At 43.6% G+C, this 25,736-nt stretch overlaps 1 protein-coding gene across 1 annotated transcript in view; it reads left to right on the top strand.

Moving 5' to 3' along the window:
• The window catches only part of ZMAT4 (zinc finger matrin-type 4), a 366,351-nt gene extending 342,717 nt beyond the window's left edge, over positions 1-23,634 (top strand). Inside the window, exon 7 of the mRNA XM_069572843.1 lies at positions 21,743-23,634. Within this exon, the coding sequence (XP_069428944.1) occupies positions 21,743-21,758 (16 nt within the window). The 3' untranslated portion in view covers positions 21,759-23,634. The remainder of the gene's footprint in view (positions 1-21,742) is intronic.
• Positions 23,635-25,736: the final 2,102 nt, after the last annotated feature.

Here is a 25,736-nt window from a genome sequence, read left to right as displayed (position 1 = left end):
TGCCGTGGACACATGCGAGCGTTTACTTCTCCAAGATTAGCAGTGCTATGGTTAGTTATAATATGCAATACACTATTTTTATATATGATGTATCATTTTACCCAGGGGTCATAAGACACCTTGGAGAGGATGCGTCTGATAAAAAGGAGGCTTTTGCCCCATGATCAGAGGCTGAGAGAGGGTTGAATGTGCAGAGATATTCCTGGGGGAACAGCTGTGAGAGGAACTGTGGGGTGGTCCAGGAGAAACTGGGGAAGTCGTTGGACCTCCCGGCTGATCTGGGGTAAAGGAAAGAGTGAGGGAAGATGGTAGAAGTGACCCAGATTCCTGTCATCCGAGGAAATCACTGGAAGACTGAGAGAGGCTGCCTCAGGGCTCCCTGCCTTCAGGGCAAGGATTGGCCTCAACATATTGGCTGCCCTCTGTCTCGGTCTGGGAGGAAGAGCCCTCAATTGTGGTCTGGGAGAAGCCATCAGAGCTCTGTACTCAGGCCCCTGGGTCTGAGGCCACCCTCCCCGTGGGTGGCAGGTCCCTGGGGCACGTTCCCTGTAGTGACTATGAGGCCAGATCTCCGGACCAACAGGGCCGATTATGCAAAGTGTTTGCTTAAAGCAGTTTTGTACCTTTCTGGCGATCTCCAAGATCCATCCGGCTAATGTGCATTTTGATGGGGAAATGAAGAAAGATGAAGGGCAGATGTTGAGAAATACTGGGCTGGCTCAAAAGTTCATTTAGTTTTTCATAACATCATACAAAATAACCCAAATGAACATTTTGGCTGACCCAATAATAAGCAGAGATATTCAGTAGCTCACTCAGAGTCTAATGTGTATATCTAAGGGGTTTAGGCAGGGAGGAGACATTGGAGAGTTTTAAGTAGGGCATATTAAGTCACTTCAGTCGTGTCTAACTCTTTGCAACCCCATAGACTGTAGCCCGCCAGGCTCCTCTGTCCATGGGATTCTCCAGGCAAGAATGCTGGAGTGGGTTGTCATGCCCTCCTCCAGGGGATCTTCCCAACCCATCTTACATCTCTTGTGTCTTCTTCATTGGCAGGCAGGTTCTTTATCACTGTTGCCACCTGGGAATCCTTTTAAGTAGAGAAGGGTTTGAATAAGTTTTCTTTCCTCCAAAATGAATCAGTAGATGGATTGGAAGATAATAAGAAATAGGGAAAAGAGGTAGAACAGGGGATGCTCTGGCCATCCCAGTAATACCAGAAATGGAGGAGCTCGAAAGGCATGTGGAGGTTAGAATTAACATCACTCAGTCACCAATTGTGTGTGAGGTGTCTCTTGTTTACAGATTTCTGGCTTGCACACTAGACAGTGGAGACATCCCCTCAGCTATGAGGGACTGCATGTAGAGACAACAGTTTGGGAAAAACGAATGCTCTTTAGATAATAATGCATTTTATTCAGTAGATCCCTCAGCACTGATTTACACAGACCTGGGTTGATAACTCAATGCATGAGATGCACACTGGATTTGTGAGCTTTACTTGCTTGGGAGGCATTTTAACAACCCCTGCAGGGTCAGTGGTCACCTCAAATCTTATAAAGAGGGGAGTTGAGTAAGCTCCCTTCCCTTGCATCTTGGTATTGATTCTGACCTTTGTCTACTTAGCAGAAGTCAGTAAGCAGAACAGCAGCATGAATTTCTCACCACATGGATGAGGAACTTACCAGCCTGCCCCTGTCTTCCTCTGTCCCTTTGGAGGCCTGCATCCTTGCTCGCTCCAGGCAGGTGCATGGGGGTGGGGGGGTGGAAACTGCAGACACTGGTCATGAGCACCCTCATCTCTGACAGTCAGTGATGGATGGACGGATGGAAACCTGTGCTCCTGGACCCAGCAAAACACAAATCACCCACACAAATCACCAGAATCTCTAGTAAAAACAATGTGCTTTCATTCCAGACTTCATTTCTATTTTTTAGGTTTCATGACATTCATTCCAGCAATATAAAGATTCCCAAGCAAAACTGTATGTATAAACCACACTGTCTTGGGGCAAAGGAGAAGAGAAAGAGAGATGGTTGTGATTCTCTGGGGAATATGAAGATGGTTTCAAAAGAGCATTTTTAAAGCACTTACCTGTCTCAGGAGGTGCCTGAGTACTTTTGCTACAGAGTCCGAGCTCCATCTGCTCACCACACAGTGGGCCAATAAATCAGGAGATGAGGTATCGGGACAGGGAATAAAGACTTTATTTGGAAAGCCAGCAGACCGAGAAGATGATGAAACAGTCATCTACAGAACTACATCTGGCTCCTACAGAACCATCTCGTTAGGATCTGGATGCTCACTTCTTTTATGGAACAAAGAAAGAGGGAGATGAAGAGGTAAAGTTGAAAGGTCAGAAGATGTTGCAAAAATCTCCTGGTTTTGACCAGATTCTGGGAGGGCATGTATTAATTTCTTCTTTCCTGCAGCCATTCACGAGTGGATCTGATCAGGATGTTTCCCGTGACCTAAACAAAGGCATTTGAGGTTAATGCTTAGTCATGCGAAGCAGGGTTCCCAGAGATGGGCCATTATGAACTCTTTAAGTTATAGGCAATATTCCTTTATGACAAACCTATAGCAAACGTGATAGAATACAAAGATTCAAGTGAAATAGACAAATCCAATATGGAGTCAGATTTATTCTTTCCTATTGCACTTTGTATCATTTTTCCTTCATCTTCCCTGTCCTCCTTCCTCTCAAGTTCCTTAAAAAAAAAAAAAATTACTGGAGTATAGTCGGCTTTACAGTGTTGCATTAGTTTCTGCTCTACAGCAAAGTAAATCAGCTATACATACACATGTATTCCCTCCTTTTTGGATTTCCTTCTCCCTTCCGTAACCACAGAGCATTGAGTAGAGTTCCCTATGCTATACAGTCAGTTCTCATTAGTTATCTATTTTATACATCAGTTACTTCAGTCGCTCAGTTGTGTCTGACTCTCTGTGACCCCATGGACTGCAGCACACCAGACTTCCCTGTCCATCACCAACTCCTGGAGTTCGCTCAAACTCATGTCCATCAAGTCGGTGATGCCATTCAGCCATCTCATCCTCTGTCATCCCCTTCTCCTCCTGTTTCAATTTTTCACGGTATCAGGATCTTTTCCAGTGAGTCAGTTCTTCGCATCAGGTGGCCAAAGTACTGGAGCTTCATCCTCAGCATCAGTCCTTCCAATGAATATTCAGGACTGATTTCCTATAGGATGGACTGGTTTGATTAGCTTGCAGTCAAGGGACTCTCAAGAGTCTTTTCCAGCACCACAGTTCAAAAGCATCAGTTCTTCAGCACTCAGCTTTCTTTATGGTCCAACTCTCACATCCATACGTGACTACTGGAAAAACCATAGTTTTGACCATATGGACCTCTGTTGGTAAAGTAATATCTCTGCTTTTTAATATGCTGTCTAGATTTGCCGCAGCTTTCCTTCCAGGGAGCAAGTATCTTTTAATTTCATGGCTGCAGTCACCATCTGCAGTGATTTTATACATAGAAGTGTATTTATGTCAACCCCAATCTCCCAATTCGTCCCACCCCTCCTTCCTCCCTTGGTGTCCATACATTTGTTCTCTATATCTGTGTCTCTATTTCTGCTTTGCAAATAGGTTCCTCTGTACCATTTTTCTAGATTACATATATATGTGTTAATATGCATTTTTGTTTTTCTGACTTATTTCACTCAGTATGGCAGTTTCTATGTCCATCCATGTCTCTGCAAATGGCACAGTTTTCTTTTTATGGCTGAATTATATTCCCACTGTATAACACATATATATATATATGTACCACAGCTTCTTTATCCATCCCTGTTGGTGGACTTTGAGCTTGCTTCCGTGTCCCGGCTATTGTAAATAGTGCTGCAATGAATATTATGGTGCATATAGCTTTTGAAACTATGCTTTTCTCCGGCTTTATGCCCAGGAGTGGGATTACTGGGTCATAGCTCCATACTGCTTTCCACAGTGGCTGTATCATTTCCCCAAAGAAGACATACAGATGACCAAGAGGCACATGAAAAGACGTGCCTCATCACTAATTACTAGAGGAATGCAAATCAAAACTAAAATGAGGTATCACCTCACATTGGTCAGAATAGCCATCACCCCAAAATCTACAAACAGTAAATGCTGGAGAGGGTGTGGAGAAAAGGAACCCTCTTGCACTGTTGGTGGGAATGTAAATTCATATAGTCCCTCTCCTCCTCCTGTCTTCATCTTCTTTAAATTCACTAAATCCTCAAGGATGAGGTCACTCCTAGGTCCAGAGCACAAGGATAGGTTTCCATCTTTCTCACCGTGGAAGTCTGAGAGGCCCTGCACCCACCTCACTGTCCTGCCTCCAGCTCTCTTGTTCTCCCTCTTGCTTCTCACCCCCTTCCCTCAGCTCCAGACCTGCTCTCTGCTTCCTTATTCCCCAGACACCTCCACAGAGCTCTGTCTCAGGCCTGTTGCCCTTGCCCATCCCTGCCGCCCGATAAGCATGGCAATTTCCCCACACGTGGGAATGGCCAATCCCCTGGCTACTCTTAACATTCCCAACTCCAATTCCTGCTTTGCTTTCTTCTTTTTCATGGTCTCTATTGCCTCCACGATACCATATAATTTACTTATTTTCATCCACTGCCAGCCTCTCCTTACCAAAATAAAAGGCAAAGATTTTTGCCACTTTGATTTCCTCAAGCACACTGCAGCAATGCCTGGCTCTAAAAGGGTGACTATTAAAATCCCCATCCATATTCATACTCATCAGCTGCTAAATATTAATTATTAATGGTAATTAATGGATATTCATAGGACAGGGCTGAGAAAGCGGGAACAGTTTCCCCAAGTCACCTATTTAGGAAAATGGCAAGGCTGAGAGTCAAATCCAGATCAGTGTCTGGCCCATGGTCAATGACCTTTTCAGTGCTGGGTGGTTTCCTTTCTCTCTGAATGGCCAGCTCCATAATTTCCTATATTCAGGGAGCAGTTTCTGTACAGGGGTTCCTGCTATCTAGACTGCGTGGTGGTCAGGGATCTGATTGAGAGAAGCCAAAAAAGGAGAGAAGGGTGCTCAGCAGCCAGCCTGCAGTGGTCTGCGTGCTTCCAGGAGTTCAACGCAGGTGCCTCGGGAGACTGCTGGAAACCTTCCCGACACCCAGGCTGGATGGCTGCACCCAGACCCTGGGAAAACCGGTGCCACGTGCAAGCCACCCAAGGGTTCCACTTTGACTGCAGGCACAGATGTCTAACTGGAGTTTGCTGATTATTCACATCAGCTGCTTTCCCATTCAGAAAGAGGAATTAATCAAAATACTTCAAATGATGCACCTTGAGAAAGGTCACCCCTTTATCATGATTGCATTTCCATATTTGTTCCCTGTTAGTCTGCTGTGTGTGTGTGTGATGCTTTAAAAACACTGTGGTCTGCTCAGACCCACCCCTGGTGGTGGGGTGTGTTGGAATCTGTTCAGAGGATGTGCTGGAAGTATCATCGAGCTGTATTTAGGTGCAGCTTGATGGACTCCACATGGCCTACATTTCTGTCGCATCTGTTAGAGCAGAGCTTCCCGGCCTTTGCAGCTCACAGGGAGCCTTGGAGAGCCACGCTGGGCTCCTCTCCCTGCTTCCTTACCTGCCAGTCACCAAGGAGTAAAGGTCATGGGCTGGAAGCATGTAATCATGCTGCCCCAGGAACTGGTGCTCGCCCCTGGAGCCCATTAGAATGTGATTCATTTCTTCACTCTTTCTTCTCAAGTATTAACAAAGTCAACAGAAAAGGCTTTTCTTCCCCACCAGGACTTGCCAGCCCTGGATGAGAGCAGTCAGCATGAATTTTAATCAGAGAGTCTGTTTTCCAGCCCTGAATTTGCCATAATCAATTTCTTTTTGTCTATTAATTGAAAGCGAATATGTGTAGGGTTTGACAACGCATGGATCTGGCCCCCTGGGAGTCCGCTGGCTCACATTCTGGGCTGAGAAGGCGTGGGCCTCACCACAGAGGCCGAGCTTATGTAAGAGGTCTGTTAGAAGACGGTGCGTCTCTTGTTAAAGCGATTCACCCTGTGGCTCTTTAAATGGGTCAGCCAGTGCTGTAAATTAATTTACACAAAAGGGAGTCACATTTTCTCCTTATTTATTTTTATTCTTTTAGTAATGAATCTATGTAGGGGGTGAGATGCATAGGATCTCCTTACCCGAATCTTTCTTTTTACTGTGTCTTGAGTATTTCCAGCTACTCTACCCTGCTTACCTTTTCTGGGAGTGTGAATGGCATGGTGCAAAGACCACGCCCCCCTGGGTGACTCTGCCTGGGTCGTGTGACTCCTTTCTGTGATCAGAAGCACCCCAGAGGGATGGCGTTTGAATGGGGACACATAGATCTTTTTTGTTTGTTTGGCTGAGATTTAGTGAGGGTGTGTCAGTGTTTCTGAGGATTACTGGAACCAGAGCAAATCATTCCTTGGTTGTTCTCTTCTGACTTGATCTTCTATAACGTTTTTCCTCCCACTTACTGACTGTATTAGTTTTGCTGTTCCGTTGCTAAGTTGTGAGCGACCCTATGGACTGTAGCCCACCAGGCTCCTCTGTCCATGGGATTCTCTGGGCCAGAATACTGGCGTGGGTTTCCATTCCCTTCTCCAGGGGATCTTCCCAACCCAGGGATCAAACCAGGGTCTCCTGCATTGCAGGCAGATTTTTTTACTGTCTGAGCCTCCAGGGAAGCCACAATTAATAACAGTTTGCTAGGACTGCTGTAATAAAGTACCACAGATGAGTGGTTTCAACAGCAGCGATTGATTGCCTCCAAGTTCGGGTGGCCAGAAGTCCTAGATCAAGGTGTCGGAAGGACCCTATGAAGGTGCTAGGAAAAGGTCTGTTCCAGAACTCTCTCCTAGCTTTGGCTTGTTCCTTGGATTATAGGAGCAAAATTTCAGTTTCCACATGGCATTGTCCCCATATCTTTGTCCAAGTTTCCCCCATTTCTAAGCATACTGGTCACACTGGAATTGAGGCCCTTCCTACTGCAGGGTTAAGATTACCTTGTCTTAACTTATTACTCCTGCAATGACTACTTGCAAATAAGGCCACATTCTAAGCTCCTGGAGGTTAGAACTTCAACACACAAATTGTAAGGGGAGTGGGTGGGGGGCACAGTTCTGTCCATAACACTGGCCATTAGTTATCTGTTTTTCCTTAATGAATCACCCCTAACCTTGTCACTTTATAAGAATCCAGGTGTGGTTTACCTGGGTTTTCTAGTTTTCTCCTAAGACTTCCATCAAGGCTTCACTAGTGATGCGTCAACTTCCACGTGGTTGTGGGCAGGGTCTAATTGCTTGTGAATTGTCAAGACAGAGATTTCTGTTCCTCGCTAAGTACTGACCAGAGACATTTCTGGCCATGAGACGCTCACAACCATCTGAATAAGAAAGCAATAGGATGAGAGAGTTTGTGAGGGGAAACGGAAACCACAGTCTTTTCATAGCCTAGTCTTGCAGTAATACTGTACATGTCCTATATACTGGGCTTCCCTGGTGGCTGCAGTGCAGGAGGACACAGGAGATGCAGGTTCAATCCCTGGGTCAGAAAGATCCCGTGGAGGAGGGCATAGCAGCCCACTCCAGTATTCTTGCCTGGAGAATCCCACGGACAGAGGAGCCTGATGGGCTACAGTCCATAGGGTTGCAAAGACTTGGACACAACCAACGCGGCTGAGCACGCATGCATGCCCATCCTATTCGCTAGAAACAAGTCACCAGATGCCCACACTCAAGGTAGGGGCATCATACATGGTCTTGGTACCAGAAGGTGGGGGCCTTTGGAAGCTGCTCTTGATGGTCTGTTCTCTGAGTCATCCTCATTTATCATGAAATCTAACTTCCCGGGTAGTTCAGGTGGCAAAGTTCGATCCCTGATTAGGGAAGAGCCCTTGGAGAAGGGCACTGTGAACCACTCCAGTACTCTCGCCTTGAGCATTCCACCGACATAGGAGACTGGTGGGCTACAGTCCATGGACTCACAAAGAGTTGGACATGACTGAGCAGCTCACACACACACACACAGGAATGCATGCTTGCCCCTGAATAATTTTCTTGGCCCTCTTCTTACCAGTAGAATTTCTGGGTTCTGATGGCCCTTTCTCATTTTGTACGTTCTGATGGCCCTTTCTCATTTTGTACTGTGTCTACTTCTTTTAATCCAAAATGACAGTATTTATGCTAATATCATTTTCTCAAAAATACCGAAACTTCTGTAAATCTTATAGGGGTTCAGGAACTGAAGGGCCTCTTGATTACAGTGAAAGAAGAGAGTGAAAAAGCTGGCTTAAAACTTAACATTCAAAAAATGAAGATCAAGGCATCTGGTCCCATTACTTCATGGCACATAGATGGGGAAACAATGGAAACAGCATCAGACTTTATTTTCTTAAGCTCCAAAATCACTGCAGTTGGTGACTGTAGCCATGAAATTAAAAGATACTTGCTCCTTGGAAGAAAAGTTATGATCAACCTAGACAGCATATTAAAAAGCAGAGACATTACTTTACTGACAAAGGTCCGTATAGTCAAAGCTATGGTTTTTCTTGTAGTCATGTATGGATGTGAGAGTTGGACCATAAAGCTGAACACCAAAGAACTGATGCTTTTGAACTGTGGTGCTGGAGAAGACTCTTGAAAGTCCCTTGGATTACAAGGAGATCAAACTAGTCAATCCTAAAGGAAATCAACCCTGAATATTCATTGGAAGGACTGATGCTGAAGCTAAAGCTCCAATACTTTGGCCACCTGATGTGAAGAACTGACTCATTGGAAAAGACCCTGATGCTGGGAAAGATTGAAGGTGGATGACAGAGAATGAGATGGTTGGATGGCATCACTGACTCGAGTTGGTGATGGACAGAGAAGTCAGGCGTGCTACAGTCCATGCGGTCACAAAGAGTCAGATATGACTGAGCGACTGAACTGAACTATAGGGGTTCATTGTACTAGAATAATGTCACACCTACAAATCTCTCCGAGAAAAGTCTTTCTCTAGCTTTGGGTCCTATTGAAAAAATCACTGGGACAATCTGTAAGACACGCCTTCAGTCTCTTTTAAGGCTGCTGGGCTGGACCCAGTAACAGCTCATTCTTTGATCCTTTTGGAGTCTCAACCCAGTGTCATGCAGGTCTCCTTCAGCTCTGTCCCTTGACCACATTTTTCTGACAGTGCTTAGAAATCATTTCTGAATTTTAGCATCTTTTTCTGTCCAGAGACGCTGAGAATTTTCAAAGCCATCTAGTCTGGGTTTCTTTTCATTTAACAGTTCTTCCTTCAGTTTCTCACTCTCAGCGTTTCCCATAAGCAGCAAGATGAAGCCAGGTGGCACCTTCAGCATAGCTTAAGAATCTCCTCTGCTCAGTCACCAAGTTCATTAGTGCTGGTCAAGACCACCTTATGAGGGAGAAACTATATTTTAGCATCCCTCCCATGCATAATTGTGAAATCCCCCCACACCCCCTGCTCTTTCCTTCCCCCTCCCTCTTGCTTTGTTTGCCCTTTGCAGCCCCTGGCTACTCAGGCCAAGGTTCTCAGCATCCCCAGTCTAACAGACATCTTGTTTCCAATAACTCAAGTCTGCTAGATTCAAGTTCTTGGGCACCTGCAAATCCTTAGTGATAGAGATTCAGCATATAAACAAACAACTGATGACGGTGTAGTTGGCTAATATGTTATTCCCATAACACTATATCAGTTAAAATGTATAAAACAGTCTTTAAGAAGCAGTCAAGTTACATTACTCTAAAGCTATAATTCTAAGGATTTGCATTTAAATAGCTTTTCCCACTCACTTTATCATTTAAAAGGGTTTTCATTAACCTACTTATTCCTCACAAATGTCCTATACAGCAGATGTCTTTTCCCCAGTTTTAGGGTTTGGGAACTGGGGCTCAGAGAGGTCAAGTCATTTTTTAATCAGTTATACGATTAAACAAAAATTATTGGAGCGTAGTTGATTTGCAATGTTGTGTTAGTTTCAGGTGTACAGCAAAGTGAATCAGTTCGTACATATATCGACTCTTTTTTGTGTTCTGTTCCCATATAGGCCCTTACAGAGTGTTGAGTACAGTTCCCTGTGCTACACAGTAGCTCCTTATTAGTTACATATTTTACATATTATTGTTGTTGTCCAGTCTCTAAGTCCTGTCCAACTCTTTGCAAACCCATGAACTGCAGCATGCCAGGCCCTGTCCTCCACTATCTCCTGATAATTTGCTCAAATTCATATCCACTGAGTCAGTGATGCTCTCTAGCCATCTCATCATCTGCCACCCCCTTCTTTGGCCTTCAGTCTTTCCTAGCATCAGAGTCTTTTCCAATAAGTCAGCTCCTTCCATCAAGTGGCCAAAGTATTGGAGCTTCAGCTTCAGCATCAGTCCTTCCAAGGAATATTCAGGGTCGATTTCCCTTAGGATTGACTGGTTTGATTTCCTTGTAGTCCAAAGGGTTCTCAAGAATCTTCTCCAGCACCACGATTCAGAAGCGTCAGTTTTTCAGCGCTCAGCCTTCTTTATGGCCAACTCTCACATCTGTGCGTGACTACTGGAAAAAGCATAGCTTTGACTATATGCACCTTTGTTTGCAAAGTTATGACTGTGCTTTTTAATATACTGCCTAGGTTTCTCATAGCTTTCCTTTCAAGAAACAAGTGTGGTTTAATATCATGGCTACAGTCATCATCTGCAGTGATTTGGGGGTCCCAGAAAGTAACATGTGTCACTGCTTATACTTTCCCGCTTCTATTTGCCATGAAGTAAGGAGACTGGATACCATGATCTTAGTTTTTTTTCTTTTTTTAAGGTTGAGTTTCAAGCCAGGTTTTTGACCCTCTTCTTTCACCCTCCTCAAGAGGCTCTTTAGTTCTTCTTTACTTTCTGCCATTAGAGTAGTATACCTACATATCTGAGTTTGTTGGTATTTCTCCCAACAATGTTGATTCCAGCTTGTGATTCATCCAGCCCAGCATATTGCATGATGTACTCTGCACAGAAGTTAAAAAAGCAGGGTGACAATACACAGCCTTGTCTTCCTCTTTTCCTAATTTCGAACCAGTCAGTTATTCCATGTCCACTTCTAACTATTGCTTCTTGACCAATGTACAGCACTTTCTTAGGAGACAGGTAAGGAGAATCCCAGGAATGGGGGCGCCTGGTGGGCTGCCGTCTATGGGGTCACACAGAGTCGAGTTGGACGTGACTGAAGCGACTTAGCAGAAGCAGCAGCAGCAGCAGCAAGGTGGTCTGGAACTCTTAGCTCTTTAAGAATTTTCCACCGTTTGTTGTGATCCACACATTAAAGGCTTTTGAGTAGTCAATGAAGCAGAAGTAGATGTTTTTCTGAAACTCCCTTGCTTTCTCCATGATCCAACAAATGTTGACAATCTGATCTCTTGCTTCTCTGCCTTTTCTAAACCCAGCTGGTACATCTGGAAGTTCTCAGTTCATGTACTACTAAAGCCTAGCTTGAAGGATTTTGAGCAGAACCTTGCTAGCATGTGAAATGAGTGCAGCTGTGCAGCAGTTTGAACATTCTTTGACATTGCCCTTTTTTGAGATAGGAATGAAAGCTGACCTTTTGCAGTCCTGTGGCCACTGCTGAGTTTTCCAGATTTGTTGACATAGTCCTGTGTCTATGTCAATGCCAATCTTTCAATTTATCCCTGCTTCGCCTTTACCACCTGTAACAACAAGTTTGTTTTCTGCATCTGTAGCTGTATTTCTGTTTTGTAGATGAGTTCAATTGTGCCTTGTTTATTTAGATTCCACATATATGTGATGTCATATGATATTTGTCTTTCTTGGTATGACAATTTCTAGATCCATCTATCTTGTCGCAAATGCCATTATTTTGTTCTCTCTCTGAATAATATTCCATTGTACGCATGGACCACATCTTCACTCTCCACTCACCTGTTGATGGACATTCCGATTGTTTCCAGTTCCTGACTATTGTAAATAGTATTTCTATGAACATTGGGGTGTATATATCTACTCCAACACATGTCCAGAAGTGGGATTGCCAGATCATATGACAGCTCTGTTTTTAGTGTTTTAATGAAAGCTCCATACTGTTCTTCCTAGCGGCCCTGCCGGTTTACATTCCCATCCGCAGTGTAGGCGGGTTCCCTTCTCATTGCATCCTTCCAGCGTTTATTGTTTATAGATTGCTTGATGATCGCCATGCTGGCCAGTGTGAGATCGCACTTCATTGTGGTTTGATTTGCATTTCTCTGACAATTATTGATGCTGAGCTTCATGTGCTTTCTAGTCCTCTGTATGTCTTCTTTGGAGAAATGTCTGTTTAGATCTTCTTTCTAGAGTCATTTAGAGTGAGGGATCAGGGTGAGTAATTTCACTGGGATGGCCCCTAATTTGGGCTGATTTCTCTCCACCTCATTGAGTTTCCCTATCAGTGTGTGTTTTGCTTTGTTTTGGTCCAGACCTGAGTGCCCTGGAGGGGTGCTACCAGTGTCCCCCAGAGGCTCTCCACGAGCACATGCTGGCTAAGAATTGGTCCTCTTCTTCAGCCTGTCTGTGCATTTCTAAGCTAGAGTTTGGCTCCATTGGAAATGTCCTGACAATTTCAGTAGTGAATTTGGGTATCTGCTGAAAGATTTGGCTGTCTCTGTAGCTGATGCTGATTAGCAAATAAACTCTGAGTGTGAAGGGAAAATAAATTGAAAAGGAAAGGAAAAAGTATAGAAGCCTCTCTATCTGTGGATTTGTCATTTTGGAGTTTGTGATCATTAAGATGGGGCTGACAGAAAACTGCTGAACTTGGAACTGGGTGACTTAAAGGGCTGCACCTATCTTCACTGCAGTGACCTTGGCCCAGCCGCAGGATCCCAGCATGACAGGGGTGAAAGGGCCTAGAGAACCAGTCTGTCCATCTCTTGATTGAGTCGTTGAGAAAGCTGAAGCTTGGGGAAAGGACACTATATTTGCAGTGTAGATACTGAGTGCTAAATCCAGGCCCAGATCTTAATTTAATGTCCTTTTGGAGGTCACTAGTTTCACAATGCCATGGTTTGGTGTTTTGATAAGAATATAAGAATTGCCAAGTAACTTCTTATAAAAATTGCATTGTTATGCTATTCCAGCAGGCAGGCTTGGGTACCAGAGTCCTCTGTGACCCCATGTTGCCTCCATCAGCATCCTTCTCTCCTTCTTCATCCTGGCAGCTCCCCTCCTGCATGCTGGCTGCATACCATCCCACCATCCTTCCTGGTTATCCCCTCAGCAACGTGCCTCATAAGGCCTTGCTTCTCAACGTTTTATTTTGTTTTTTTGGGGAGCTTTTTGTTTGTTGATTTATTTTATTGGGGTATAGTTTCTTTACAATGTTGTGTTAGTTTCTGCTGTACAACAAAGTGAATCCGCTGTAGGTGCATATATAGCCCCTCTCTCTTGGACCCACTGAGGAAATGAACCTTAAGTTTTACTCCATTCTAATTAGTTTACATTTGAATACCACATGTTTATACTGGGTACCATGATGGGCAGCGTAGTCTAGATTGTGAAGCTTTTTGCTGTTGTTGTTGTTGCAGGAGAGGCTGTTGAGAACCCATGAAACATTAGCGTTCCTCCTACCCCCAGCGTCTTTATGTCATACTCCATGGTTTCTCATGACTGTTCATGACTCTAGAAACACACGGAAGAGCCACCCTTGGCTTCTATTGTAGAGAGCATATTTCTCTTCAACACCCTGTCTCTGTTCCTGTCTGTTATGTAAGGTACAGTTATTGATTTAGCTTAAAGCGGCGCTCATGTAACAGAGTAAGTAATACTAATACCAACAGTGAGAGCTTAGTGATCACAAGAGAGGACATTTACTTATTGCTCCGTGTGCACAAGGTACATGATACTTCCACGTGTTAACTGATTTCGTCTTTTTTATTAATAGATTTTAAAAATGGCACATTTTTTTCATTTTTAGGCTACACCACACAGCATGCAGGAATCTTAGTTCCCCAGCCAGGGATCGAACCTATGTCCCCTGCGTTGGAGATGTGGCGTCTTAACCGCTGAACCACCAGGGAATTCCCATCTCATTTAATCTTGAAGCAGCCCCACAAGCGCTATGCTGTTATGAATATTATGTTGTTCCCACCTTAAGGATCAGGAAATAGAGGCAAAGGCCGTGGGTGTCATGAGCGTCAGGCCTGGGGTGTGAGGTCTCCAGCACGTGATGGCAGAGCTCTCTCTCTCTCATAACCACAGAGCTGCCTTGACTTTGTGCACCACCGCAGAGAAGCTCCCAGCCCGCCCCCTGTCCCTGCCTGGGGCCTGGCCCACACGGAGACAGGGCTGGGCTCTGCCCACTAAACCAGAAGCAGAGCCGGATAGGTTTGCTGCCGCAGCACTGCAGTATGCTTCTGGCACTGGCTGCCTGGAGTCTGCAAAGCCTTCAGGAGGTGAGGATGTAATCTTCCATCAGACCACCCTCCCTGCAGACCCCAACTGCAAGATTGGGGATCTCCTTGCTTTCTGCACTTCTGACCATGTCTACAACTTCCGGGGCCCCTACCACTCCCTCAGGTTAGACAGTTCACTCGCGGGAACTGCAGATCTCAAGAAAACACTGCTGCTGCTGCTGCTGCTAAGTTGCTTCAGTCGTGTCCGACTCCGTGCAACCCCGTAGACGGCAGCCCACCAGGCTCCTCCATCCCTGGGATTCTCCAGGCAAGAATACTGGAGTGGGCTGCCATTTCCTTCTCCACAAGATCAGACTTATGATTACAGTTTAATTATAAAGCAGGGGTCCCCAGCCTCCAAGATCTAATGCCTGATCATCTGAAGTGGAGCTGATGTAATAATACTAGAAGTAAAGTGCACGATAAATGTAATGCCCTTGAATTATCCTGAAACCATCCCCCTCTCCCCTGGTCCATGGGAAAATTGTCTTCCATTAAACCAGTCCCTAGTGCCAACAAGTTTGGGGACCTTTGTAAAGCATAGAAATCAGGACCAGACCAGATGCACCGGGTGAAGTCTGTGTGCTCCTGGGTGCAGAGCTCTTGCACCCTCTCGTTGTGGAATCAAGGGGCACCACCCACCGTCCTGGCACTCTGATGTATTCACCAAGGAAGCTTAACTAAGCTTCAGTGACCAGAGTTTTTATCGGGGCTTCGCTTTTTTTCAGTATAATGGACTGGGTCATCTGCCACATCACTGACCTCAGTCTCCAGCCACCCTCCCTTCCTCTGGGGTCAGAGTAATAACATTTGGCTGAAAGCCCCAACTCTCTAATCTGGCTGGTCTATCTGGCATGGCCAGCCCCCACCCTGGAATTATCCTGGGATTTACCAGGCATCACCTTGTTAGCATACACTGTCAGAAAGTGAAAGTCGCTCAGTTGTGTCTGGCTGTTTGTGACCCCATGGAATTCTCCAGGCCATGGAATTCTCCAGGCCAGAATACTGGAGCTACCCAAGCTGTTCCCTTCTCCAACACTATCAGAGCCCGTCATGAATAACAAATTTACTCCTATCAGTTGGGAAATTCTAAGGGCTCAGGACCTCCACACAAGAATCTGGGACAAAAAATCTGCTATATTTTGTATTATATAGCAGCTACATCAAAAGTGTCTCTTTCGGCTGACTAAGATCAAGGATAAGGACCTTTGAATTTCTACATTTTAGTGGTTACTGGACACAATTATACATGTTACCTCATTTTTCTTATCTATTAGTGATTTTTTTGGCAGATGCATGCATTGAGACTAAACAAAATTAAAAATGTGGTCCATGAATATCCAAGTAGTAGCAATTGGTGTTGAAGTTTAAAAACCAAGTTTCCTAACTTTAAATCAGAAGTCCCTTGCATCTGTAAGAAGAGGAGTAGAAGATAAGAATAGAGATATGCTTTGAATTCTTAATTGTGTTTCTTATCTAAAAATGCAGCATGGAAGCGAACTTGGCCAAGATGGGTCAGGAAAAGAAGCATGTGAGAATCTGAAAGTGAGGCTCCTTCCCTAGAAGACAATTGATTCTCTCTCCAGTTTTTCTTCCCGGGTTTATTTGGAGAAGCTGATGCATCAATAAGGCCTGTGTCAGGCCTTATCCCAAGCACTGAAAATATAGAAACAGAGTCCTGGGCTTCTTTGCAGGGTGGGCAGAAAGTGTATGAAAGTTGGCCATAGGATGTAGTTAAGAAAACAGTAGTGGAGGGACTTCCCTGGTGGTCTAGTGGTTAGGAATCTGCCTTGCAATACAAAGGACATGGGTTCGATCCCCGGTTGGGGAAATAAAATCCCATGTGCTGCATAGCAAAAGCCCACACACTGCAACCACTGAAGCCTGGGCTCCACAACTAGAGAGTCTGTGCGGAGCCACGAAAGATCCCCTTTGATGCAATGCAGATCCCGCTTGCTGCAACTAAGACTCAACACAGCCAAATAAATAAATCAGCTGGTTAACTACTTGATCCATCTGCAACCTTAATTAGAAGAAAAAAGAGGAACATGTTTAGGATGGGCAGCTAATCAGGATGGGACTGGGGTAAGAGGGAGTCAGCAAAGATCTCCTGAGGGAGCTAAAGTAGGAGCTGGGGCTTAGAAACAGAGATTTACAAAGCCTACAGTGTATCCGGAAATGGTACTGGACTCTCTTGCTTCAAAGTAGGAGGTGGATGGGTCCTGGTGATGCCCTGAACCTAAAGCTTTGCAGGATCCTTGCCCTGTTAGCATCTGCCTCAGCTATAGCTGGACCGCCAGCATCAGAGGAATGGGGGTGCAAGGGTAGCAGACCTCAGGAATGCTGAGGGTATATGGGGGTGCTTCAGGGTCCATGGAGCTTCTTATCTGTACTATGAGGACTTTGGACTTCCCTGGGGTCTCTTCTGCCACTAACATCTTGTGATCTTGATGAAAAATGTTTTGCAAAGCAAATGAATAAAGTAAACAAGATTATAAAGAGAATATTTGCCTTCTTAAGGGGATAAATTGTTCTCAAACACATCAGGAGCCTTCATTTGCATATAAACAATGCAAATTCTGTATAAGCAGAGGAGGCTTGTTTTCTTAGGTGTTTTGGTAACTTAATTACAGATCGGTCTTTTCAATTTTGTTACTCTAAGTATATTAGGAAGTGGAAGAGCTGCATTCATTTTAAATACTGTTTACTTCAGAATAGTCGCAGTTCCTTGAATGTTCAGACTATCTGCATTTTCTCTGAATTAGCCTGGATCTTTGTAAGTTATTTCTATATTTAACGGATTATAAAATATATGAGATTTACTTTTCTAAGAAGCTTTGGAGAAGTTCCCCTTGCATAGCCCAGCTGAACCTCATCCACTCTCAGTCAGCGTGGGTTGGCTCAGGACACCCAACAAAGTTCATGCAACCTGTTAGGATACAAAACCCTATCTGTTCTTTTAACTTCCAGTGTCTTGTGGTCTTTCTGTATCTTTCTCCCCTTATAACTTTGAGTGCCCCTGTATCAATCAGACTACATAGACTTCCACTAATAATAATACTTTGCAAATATTTTCTGTGTTTAGACAAGTTTTGAGGATCATGGAGACAGCATCATGCATGGAACAATGCTGTCTTCCTCGTCTGCTCTCTGCCTCATCTCCTTCCCCCCTCCCCCTTATCTTCTTTCTCTCCTCCCCCTTTTCCCCCACCCCTATTATTCTCTCCATTCACCCCTCGCAGAAGCAAAGCACACTGCACCCCTTGCCTTAGGTGAAGCAGTTTACCAATCACTTTCTGTAGCTTGGACATTTTCTTGGGATCCTATTCTCTGCTCCTGAGAGGCAGCTCAGAAGATTCCAAATCCTTTTATTTTGTTACATCTTGTCAGGATTATTTCCTGAAAGGATATCGTGAGCAAATATGCTTCTACTAAGCGGGATGAGAGCACGTGGCATGGATGAGCTCCTGGGGGGAAGAAAGACACTGTAGCAGCACGTGGGAGCCTGGCAGGTTCGGAGACCTCAAGCAGGTCTCTATGGTCAGGGTTTGGCGTGATCATGAAGGTGACCAACAAAAAGATGGAGATGCAGGAGAAGGCGGTGGTCACATCACAGAGGACTTTTGTGATTGTATTTTCTTCCGGTAGGTGACAGGAACCTAGGGTTAGTATGATTGCAGAGCGAGGAGACAGCAGGGTGGTTGCAAAACTTACCAGCTAGAAGATGGTACAGTGTCAAGGTCCAGAAATAGGGCAGGGGCAGAGCAAATAACCCTTGGGAGAGCAAAACGAAGCCAGTCAGATTTACAGTTGATTGGTTATGGGGTGAGGGAGAGAAAGAAACAGGTCAGGAAAAACTCTTGAATTTCTGCTCTGGATTCAAGTTAGAAAATGTAGGGAAAGCAAGACTAGAGATTGCTGATGTTCGATTAAGGAAATATGATTCAATCTGGTTTATTGTTGTCGGTGTCTTAACACCTTGGGCAAAGAAAGCAAGCCCTTGGAAGTCCTTTTAGGCACAGGCAGTGGGTTGAATAAGTTCAAAGTCAGCGACTGTCCGGAAACGTGTCTGTGAAAGATTTTGGAACGTAACTCCTCATCTGATGGATCCTGGGCATATCATTTCAGATAAGACACGGCTTAGAGCTTCATGGTTCATGTCACTGCAAACTGCTGCTTGGCTGTCAGAAACTGGGCTTAATCAGAACTGAGGATGTTCTGTTTTGCTTTTTGATTGGTTTATCAAACAGTGTAAATTCAGCCTGGGGGTGATGATTCATTTCATTTTCCCTTACTCACCACTTTAAAGGCTCTTGGTCTGAATGCTTTCTCTACTTCTCTCTCTCACCTTGATAATACCTAAGAAAACTGTGTACATTTCTGGTCATTTTCAATGGTGAGAACAGTTTAATTTCAGCATTTAAGACTCCTTTTCAGGGATTAAGTCTTTATCAGACAGCATTACACTTCTGTCTCACAGCCCATTCAGAGCATCTTTACTCTCCAGACCTGTCAGGTCAGATGGGTGAACGGTGTGATTAGTGGAAAGAAAAGCTTTTTACCAACTGGTCCTGCACATGCGACTCTTCTCTGGCTGGGACTTTGAAATCCAAGACCTGTTTTTAAGGCCATCCCATGTCTTTTTAGGGCTTCCCTGGTGTGTCAGACAGCAAAGAAACCACCTGCAGTATAGGAGACTTGATTTTGATCCTTGGGTCGGGAAGATCCCTTGGAGAAGGGAATGGCAACCCACTCCAGTATTCTGGCCCAGAGCATCCTACGGACAGAGGAGCCTGGTGGGCTACAGTCCATGGGGTCGCAAAGAGTTGCACTCGAGTGACTAAGCATGCATGTACACATCCCTTTGGGGGCAGGAACTCCAACAGGACTGGGGATCATGGAAGCCGCCCTGTGTACTGATGTGGAAACTTCTCTTGAAAATCAGAGATACCCATCACAAGTTGTTCTAAGCTTTTCTGATTGCATTCTAAAATCCCAAGAAAAGTCCCAGTAACCTTTAATTACAGGGTCTTATTTTTTAGATAATGAAAGAAAAGATCACATTGTCATCATTTTTACGATGATACAAGTCAAAAATAAAGTGAGTTCTCTTTGATTGGTATGAATACAACAGAAATTGTCTCTTCAAACAGAATCACATTGAAGGCTGAAAATAAAGACCATCCCTGCCCACAAATGGAAGCTATGTACTGAATTCTTTTTTTCCCCTATGCCTTTCTTCAATTTTCTATTTAAGGAAATTTCTGAAAATACATGAATTATGCAGCTTATCTCTCAGATGAGAAAGAATTTTCTCCTTGGATTGGATGGCTGCATATTTATTAATAGCAGTAAAATTTTCCATGTTCTTTTGTATCAGATGGGATGCTGACTAAACTATTAAGGAGGCTTTCCAGCAATAATAACAGTAACGGCTGAATAATTATAAAAGCTGTATGGAATTGAAAGGCATTTTAATTTGTCATTACTTCTATGTTTCTAGGAAGGATCTGAATAATTATTCTGCCTATAAAAAAGAAGAGTGTACCATTTTTCCTCATTATGGGATTATGTTCTTAGTATAACACTTTTACTATAAGTTTTTTTTTAAAAAAAAGAAAAACCGAAACCTCTCTTGTGATTTCTTCTAAACGATGTAATCATGATTGAAGTCTGCTCAGCTAGGAATATATTTGGTCTTCCTACTGTGGACATACTGCACTTCAAACTCATTTTCATTTGAAAAGTGTTCATCTTTGCAGTTTTAAAAAATGCGATTATACTTGTTTGCTTAGTGAGAACTTCCAACCTCTCTGTCACATTAATTCAGGAAGATGACAGGGACTGTAGAATTTCCTTAGGTCATGACCGGATGGTAGCAGACGCTGAATGTGAGGTTCTAAAACAGTCTCTTTCTTTTTATAACAACTATTAAAAAGCATCTGTGGTTACCAGGGTCATTCCAAGGCAAAATTTCAAAGCTATTTTTACCGCCCCTCCCCCCACAAATGCAAGTAGTTTCCATTTTCATTTGGTCTGCATTATCCCAACAGCATTTAATTCTTATTCAGATCCTAAGAATATTCTATGACAGCACTGTTTTTGGAAAATAAAATTTCAAGATATGCTGTGTGCTTCTAGGTGAGTAAAAGAATTTTCCTTTGTGGTGTGTGTGTTTTCATTTATCAGATTTCTGCTAAGATATTTAGATCTCAATGTTGAACAGGAAAATCTATGCAAAGATTCTGACCTACTCTAGCACATTGTCACCCTCGCTCCTAAAATATAGCCTTGGGGTAAATGGAGATTGTTAAAAGATACAATTCGGCAGGCTGATTGCGGACAGAAGAAACCTTCCTTAGTGTGAGAAAAATCCCTTTCATGTCTTGTCAACAAGCTCTTTCCACCTTTGATTTTGATCTTTCCCAGGATTCGACTCCCCCTCTTGACAGCTGGTGGCTGTTCTGGTGACTTAGCCAAGTTTAGCCTCACTGCTCTCACCTTTAAAATGGGGAGAAATGACATTCACGTTAATGGTGGTTGAGGGGACTACATTATAACGTAAAAGTAGTGTGGGACTTCCCTGATGGGCCAGGGGTTAAGACTCTGGGCTTCTACTGTAGGCAGTGTGGGTTCCACCCTTAGCTCCGCAAGTTCCACATGCTGCCCCCACCAATGCAGCTAATAATAATAATCAATGTGGACATTTTGCCACATGGTAGGAATGTAATATATGGAGACATCTTTTTACCACAAAGAACAAAGACTAAAAACCTGTTTAAAAATTGGTTATCTATTTGCTTTCAATCAATACTTTTTGAGAGCAAGACCAGAAGCAATGTTTTCCTATTTAACTGAAAATGCCAAATGAACTGAGAAGAGGACTTATAATTCTTTGAAATCTAAATGCTATAAAATTATTCTTTCCTCCCAAAAGGAGGGCTTTGCAATGAGTGAAACCTGGATCTTACAGATGGGTATTTGCAATACACCGTACATAAGATTCAACTTATTATTTTCATTTTCATAAGAACTTTCAGAATGAATTTGGTGGCTGGTTTGCCAAAGTAGAAGTAAAGTTTTTCTTGTGCATACACAGAGGTGACATTGGTAATTGAATTAAGATATACACAGCTTATTGAAAACTTAAACAATTCATCCTATCAATTCATCCTTACTTTAATTTGATGGCTAAAGTGGTGTGGGGGTTGGGAAGAGCTTGAGAGAGAGGGTGGGTGGGGAGAAGATTGAAATATGTAATTATGAAAGAAGATAAAACAGTGTTTCCTTCTGTCTTACAGCCTGAAGAATAAGTAGTAAGAACATCAATCAAGAGATGAGAAAAAAAAGTCAGGATTTTCTGCCTTGGAGAAATGCTTACCAACCACCAGAGGAAGATTTGTTCACGAACAATGAACATTTCTCATGAGGATTCAGATTAACATAGGACTAATCTTAGTTTTGGGGAATGAATGAGCTTCCTTTCTTTCTATTTTTTTGTTTTTAATTTTGTGGTAAGCTATGATATGTGGATGGATTTTGGAAAAATTCTTTCCTGATAATATATTTAGCACATGTTCTACATCATAATCCTATAGCAAACAGCAGGAGCATCATTCAAACTTAAAGACAGTGGGGAAAAAAAATCTCAGTTTCCAATTTATTCTCAGATTTCTTCACCATGTAATTATTCTGTTAACTCCTTGCTGGTGGAAATGCAAACCACGTCTATCAAGAAATAAACTTTATTTTTTCATCGTGTTGAACACAATTGGTGGCAACGTGCACAGAACCTGACCGCTATTAGTAGAAGATACGTAATGGACACAAATTCTCATTTCACCTTCAAAAATACGAGCCAGCTTTGCCATCCGATCAAGAATAAGGAGGGTAAATCAAGGAGGAATCCTCCTTTTTTTTCTTTTCCTGATCATTCAAAGAACAGTTTCTCAAGGTTAAGCCAAGTCCTCTTTTGCAAGCTGCCAAAATAATAGCTTAGGAAAAGAATTAGTTTGCCTGCATGATGATCCTCTTAGGCAAAAATGTCTTAATAGCAGTTGACCTCAATGAAACGTTTTCCCAAAGGCATTCATAAAAAGAACCATCAGCCCCAGAATGAGAGGGAAATAAAAGAATGTTTTCTTATGAAGTTGGCCTGAATTGCGGATGTTCACGTAGGGCATGGAGGATTTGGAAAGAAATGGGGGATTTCTGCACAAATAACCGCCTTGGACATTGAGGTCACCCATTTCTGTCTTTGTCACTCAAGTCCTTTTGCTGAGCTGAGATTCAGCCACTCTGGAGAGAATGCCATTGGCCAACATGGCAGACTGGAAAACCGTTCCTCTCTGAAGGGGAATGTCTCTGAGGTTGAAATCTCTAGGTTGAAATCTTCTCCATGGCAACTGGATTTGTAGTCCTGCGGGCTCACTGCAAAGCTGGGCATTTACACTCTAGTCTGAATGCTTCTTAGAGCCCTGACTGAGGTCGCCCTTTGTACATTGTGACCACAGGGCCTAGTCTCCCCATGTCAGGGTTTTCTGGGTGTCTGTGATTTTTCCACAGAGGCCTAAGGTGGTTACAACTCGGCGAGCAATAAATGAAATGACTTAGGGATGCACAGTGTCTTTACGGAGGTGTTTGCAATTTGGCCCTGTTTTCTGGAGAAGGGTCCACTCAGGAGAGAGCAGGCTTGTCAGTTCCTGTGACTTCAGAGAGAGCCAGCCCCGCCAGTCACACCAGCCACGGTCTGTCCCGTGGGAAGGAAGGAGGCTTTGATAGGAAGAATCTATTTTTCTGTTTTGGAAAGCACACCACAGAGCTACAAACTTCCCATGATGACTTTTCTTTGAATGTGTAAAATCAAGCTTTCTTTGTCAAGTCTGCTGTAAAATAAGCACTAAGTAAAAAAAAAAGAAAAAGAAAAAAAAATTTGTTTCTGTTTGTGTTCACAGTGTTTTTTTAATTATTGTTGTCAATAACAATATAGACACACCAATGAATGTAAATCTCTTTTGCTTTTCAGAGAGGCTGTGCCAAACCCTTTATAGATATCAGATTATTTTAGAATTCCTTATCTAGATACCATGGCTCTTTGGTAATCTGTCAAGTCCAAGTAAACACCGTACCAGAGGTCTTGTGGCTTGTTTTCAAATTTCTTTATTTCTGTCCATGCAAATAAAAGGAATGATCATTCCTGTGTACCTTGGAGGTGACATATTCTGCGATGGATGTGATTTCTGTTTGGGGAAGTGTTGAATGGGAGTGTCTCAGCTAGGGAAGCTAGAGGCTTATTGTTTTTGTCCCTTATTGGGTGGGAATGGTTCTTTTTGTTTAATTAGGTAGTTTCTTACCTTCCAATTTCATGAAGAATAATAGGATTGAGATGTAAGGGAAGAATTTCAGATAGCCATACAAATTCTGGTCGAGAGGATGAGCGCCTGCAGACCTACTGCTCTGGAAGGACCATCTGATTACAGGGGAGATCCCAGGAGAGAGAAGAGTCCAAAAATTTCCCTTAAAATCTCCATTCAGGGAACCAGGGGAGAACCCTATCTCTTTGAAATAGTGAGAGTATCCAAATCATCAGTATTCAAAGTACTGGCACTAATCCAGAATATTTGTAGCAGTATCAACTAGATCAACCAACTGCTGCCCATTTGAAGTTAACCCCCATGAGGGAAAAACGATTTTGAGTTAACACACAAGCCTCAGTGTTCAGTCGCATCTGACTCTTTGGGACCCCATGGACTGCAGCCCTCCAGGCTTCTCTGTCCATAGGAATTCTCCAGGCAAGAATACTGGAGTGGGTTGCCATGCCCTCCCCCACAGGATCTTCCAGACCCAGCAATCAACCCGTGTCTCCTGCATTGGCAGGCAGATTCTTTACCACTGAGCCCCTGGGGAAGCCCCCCCACACAAGGCTAATGGTGTGCTTATATTAGAGGAATATTTTTATATTTAAAAGGATACTCACTAAGTAGCTGAAATAGTCTATGGTGTCTCAGAGAGAGGAAATTTACACTACTGGGCATGCAATGCACTTACTTTGCAAAGAGTTTCTCTTCTTTAGGTACAGAGGAAAACTTCAGGCTGGCTTCTGGGCCATTGGCCACAAATGCCATGGGAATGAGACTCAAGTTAATGAGCTTTTATTATACATAGTCTCCCCAGCCAGGCACACTCATAAATATGATCATAAAGCAATCTGCCTAGTAGAGAGGACTCCAGTGATCCCTCTGGCTGACAAAAGTAGTAATAAAACTTATCTGTAGTTGCTCGACTACAAAAACCAATCGAATTTGTTTTCCTTTTACCTCTTAGATGACATATAAACATACATGGGATCTATAGGAGCCTTTATACCTTTCTAGGGCTTCCTTCACATCTCAGTTGGTAAAGAATCTGCCTGCAATGCAGGAGACCCCAGTTTGATTCCTGGGTTCAGGAAGATCTGCTGGAGAAGGGATAGGCTACCCACTCCAGTATTCTTGGGCTTCCCTGGTGGCTCAGCTGGTAAAGAATCTGCCTGCAATGTGGGAGACCTGGGTCAATCCCTGTGTTGGGAAGATCCCCTGGAGAAGGGAAAGGCTACTCACTCCAGTATTCTGGCCTGGAGAATTCCATGGACTGTATAGTCTGGGGTCACAAGTAGTCGGACACGACTGAGCGAGTTTCACTTCACTTAACTTCTACCTTTCTTTGGATGTGAGGTTATTAGGGCCATCGGACCAGGAGGAGAAGAACGTGATAGGTTTTCTTACTTCCACTGGGAAATTTGAGTCCTGGGGTAAGTGGGAAGTGGGGAGGGTGTCACACATCTCTTCTAAGGCTGGCCTTTGAGTGGGGAGTTTCTGACAGGTCACATGAACATGGAATATTGGAACTCCAATAAGAAAACCTTTCTAAACTCTCAGGCGAAGTTTCCCTGGTGGCTCAGTGGTAAAGAATCCACCTGTCAATGCAGGGGATATGGGTTCAGTCCCTGGGTCAGGAAGATCCCTGGGGAAGGGAACGGCAACCCACTCCAGTATTCTTCTTGCCTGAGAAACCACGGACAGAGGAGCCCGACAGGCTACAGTCCATAGGGTCACAAAGAGTTGGACATGACTTAGCGACTAAACGGCACCAATAAAATGGTCAGTTAATAAAATCACTACTCTTTCTGTCTTCCATCTGAGCTACATAATCTTTGTTTGATCAGCTCATACAAAGAACTGATGACTGTTCTTTCATGACCGGAATAAGAAGGTTCCTATCAGCATACTATTTTGGGGATGGAACTTTTTTTTCTTC

This window comes from Ovis canadensis, chromosome 26, assembly GCF_042477335.2.
Source record: "Ovis canadensis isolate MfBH-ARS-UI-01 breed Bighorn chromosome 26, ARS-UI_OviCan_v2, whole genome shotgun sequence".
Lineage (NCBI taxonomy): Eukaryota > Metazoa > Chordata > Mammalia > Artiodactyla > Bovidae > Ovis > Ovis canadensis.
Note: the sequence above shows the minus strand (reverse complement) of the source record. Positions and strands in the feature narration are given on the sequence as shown.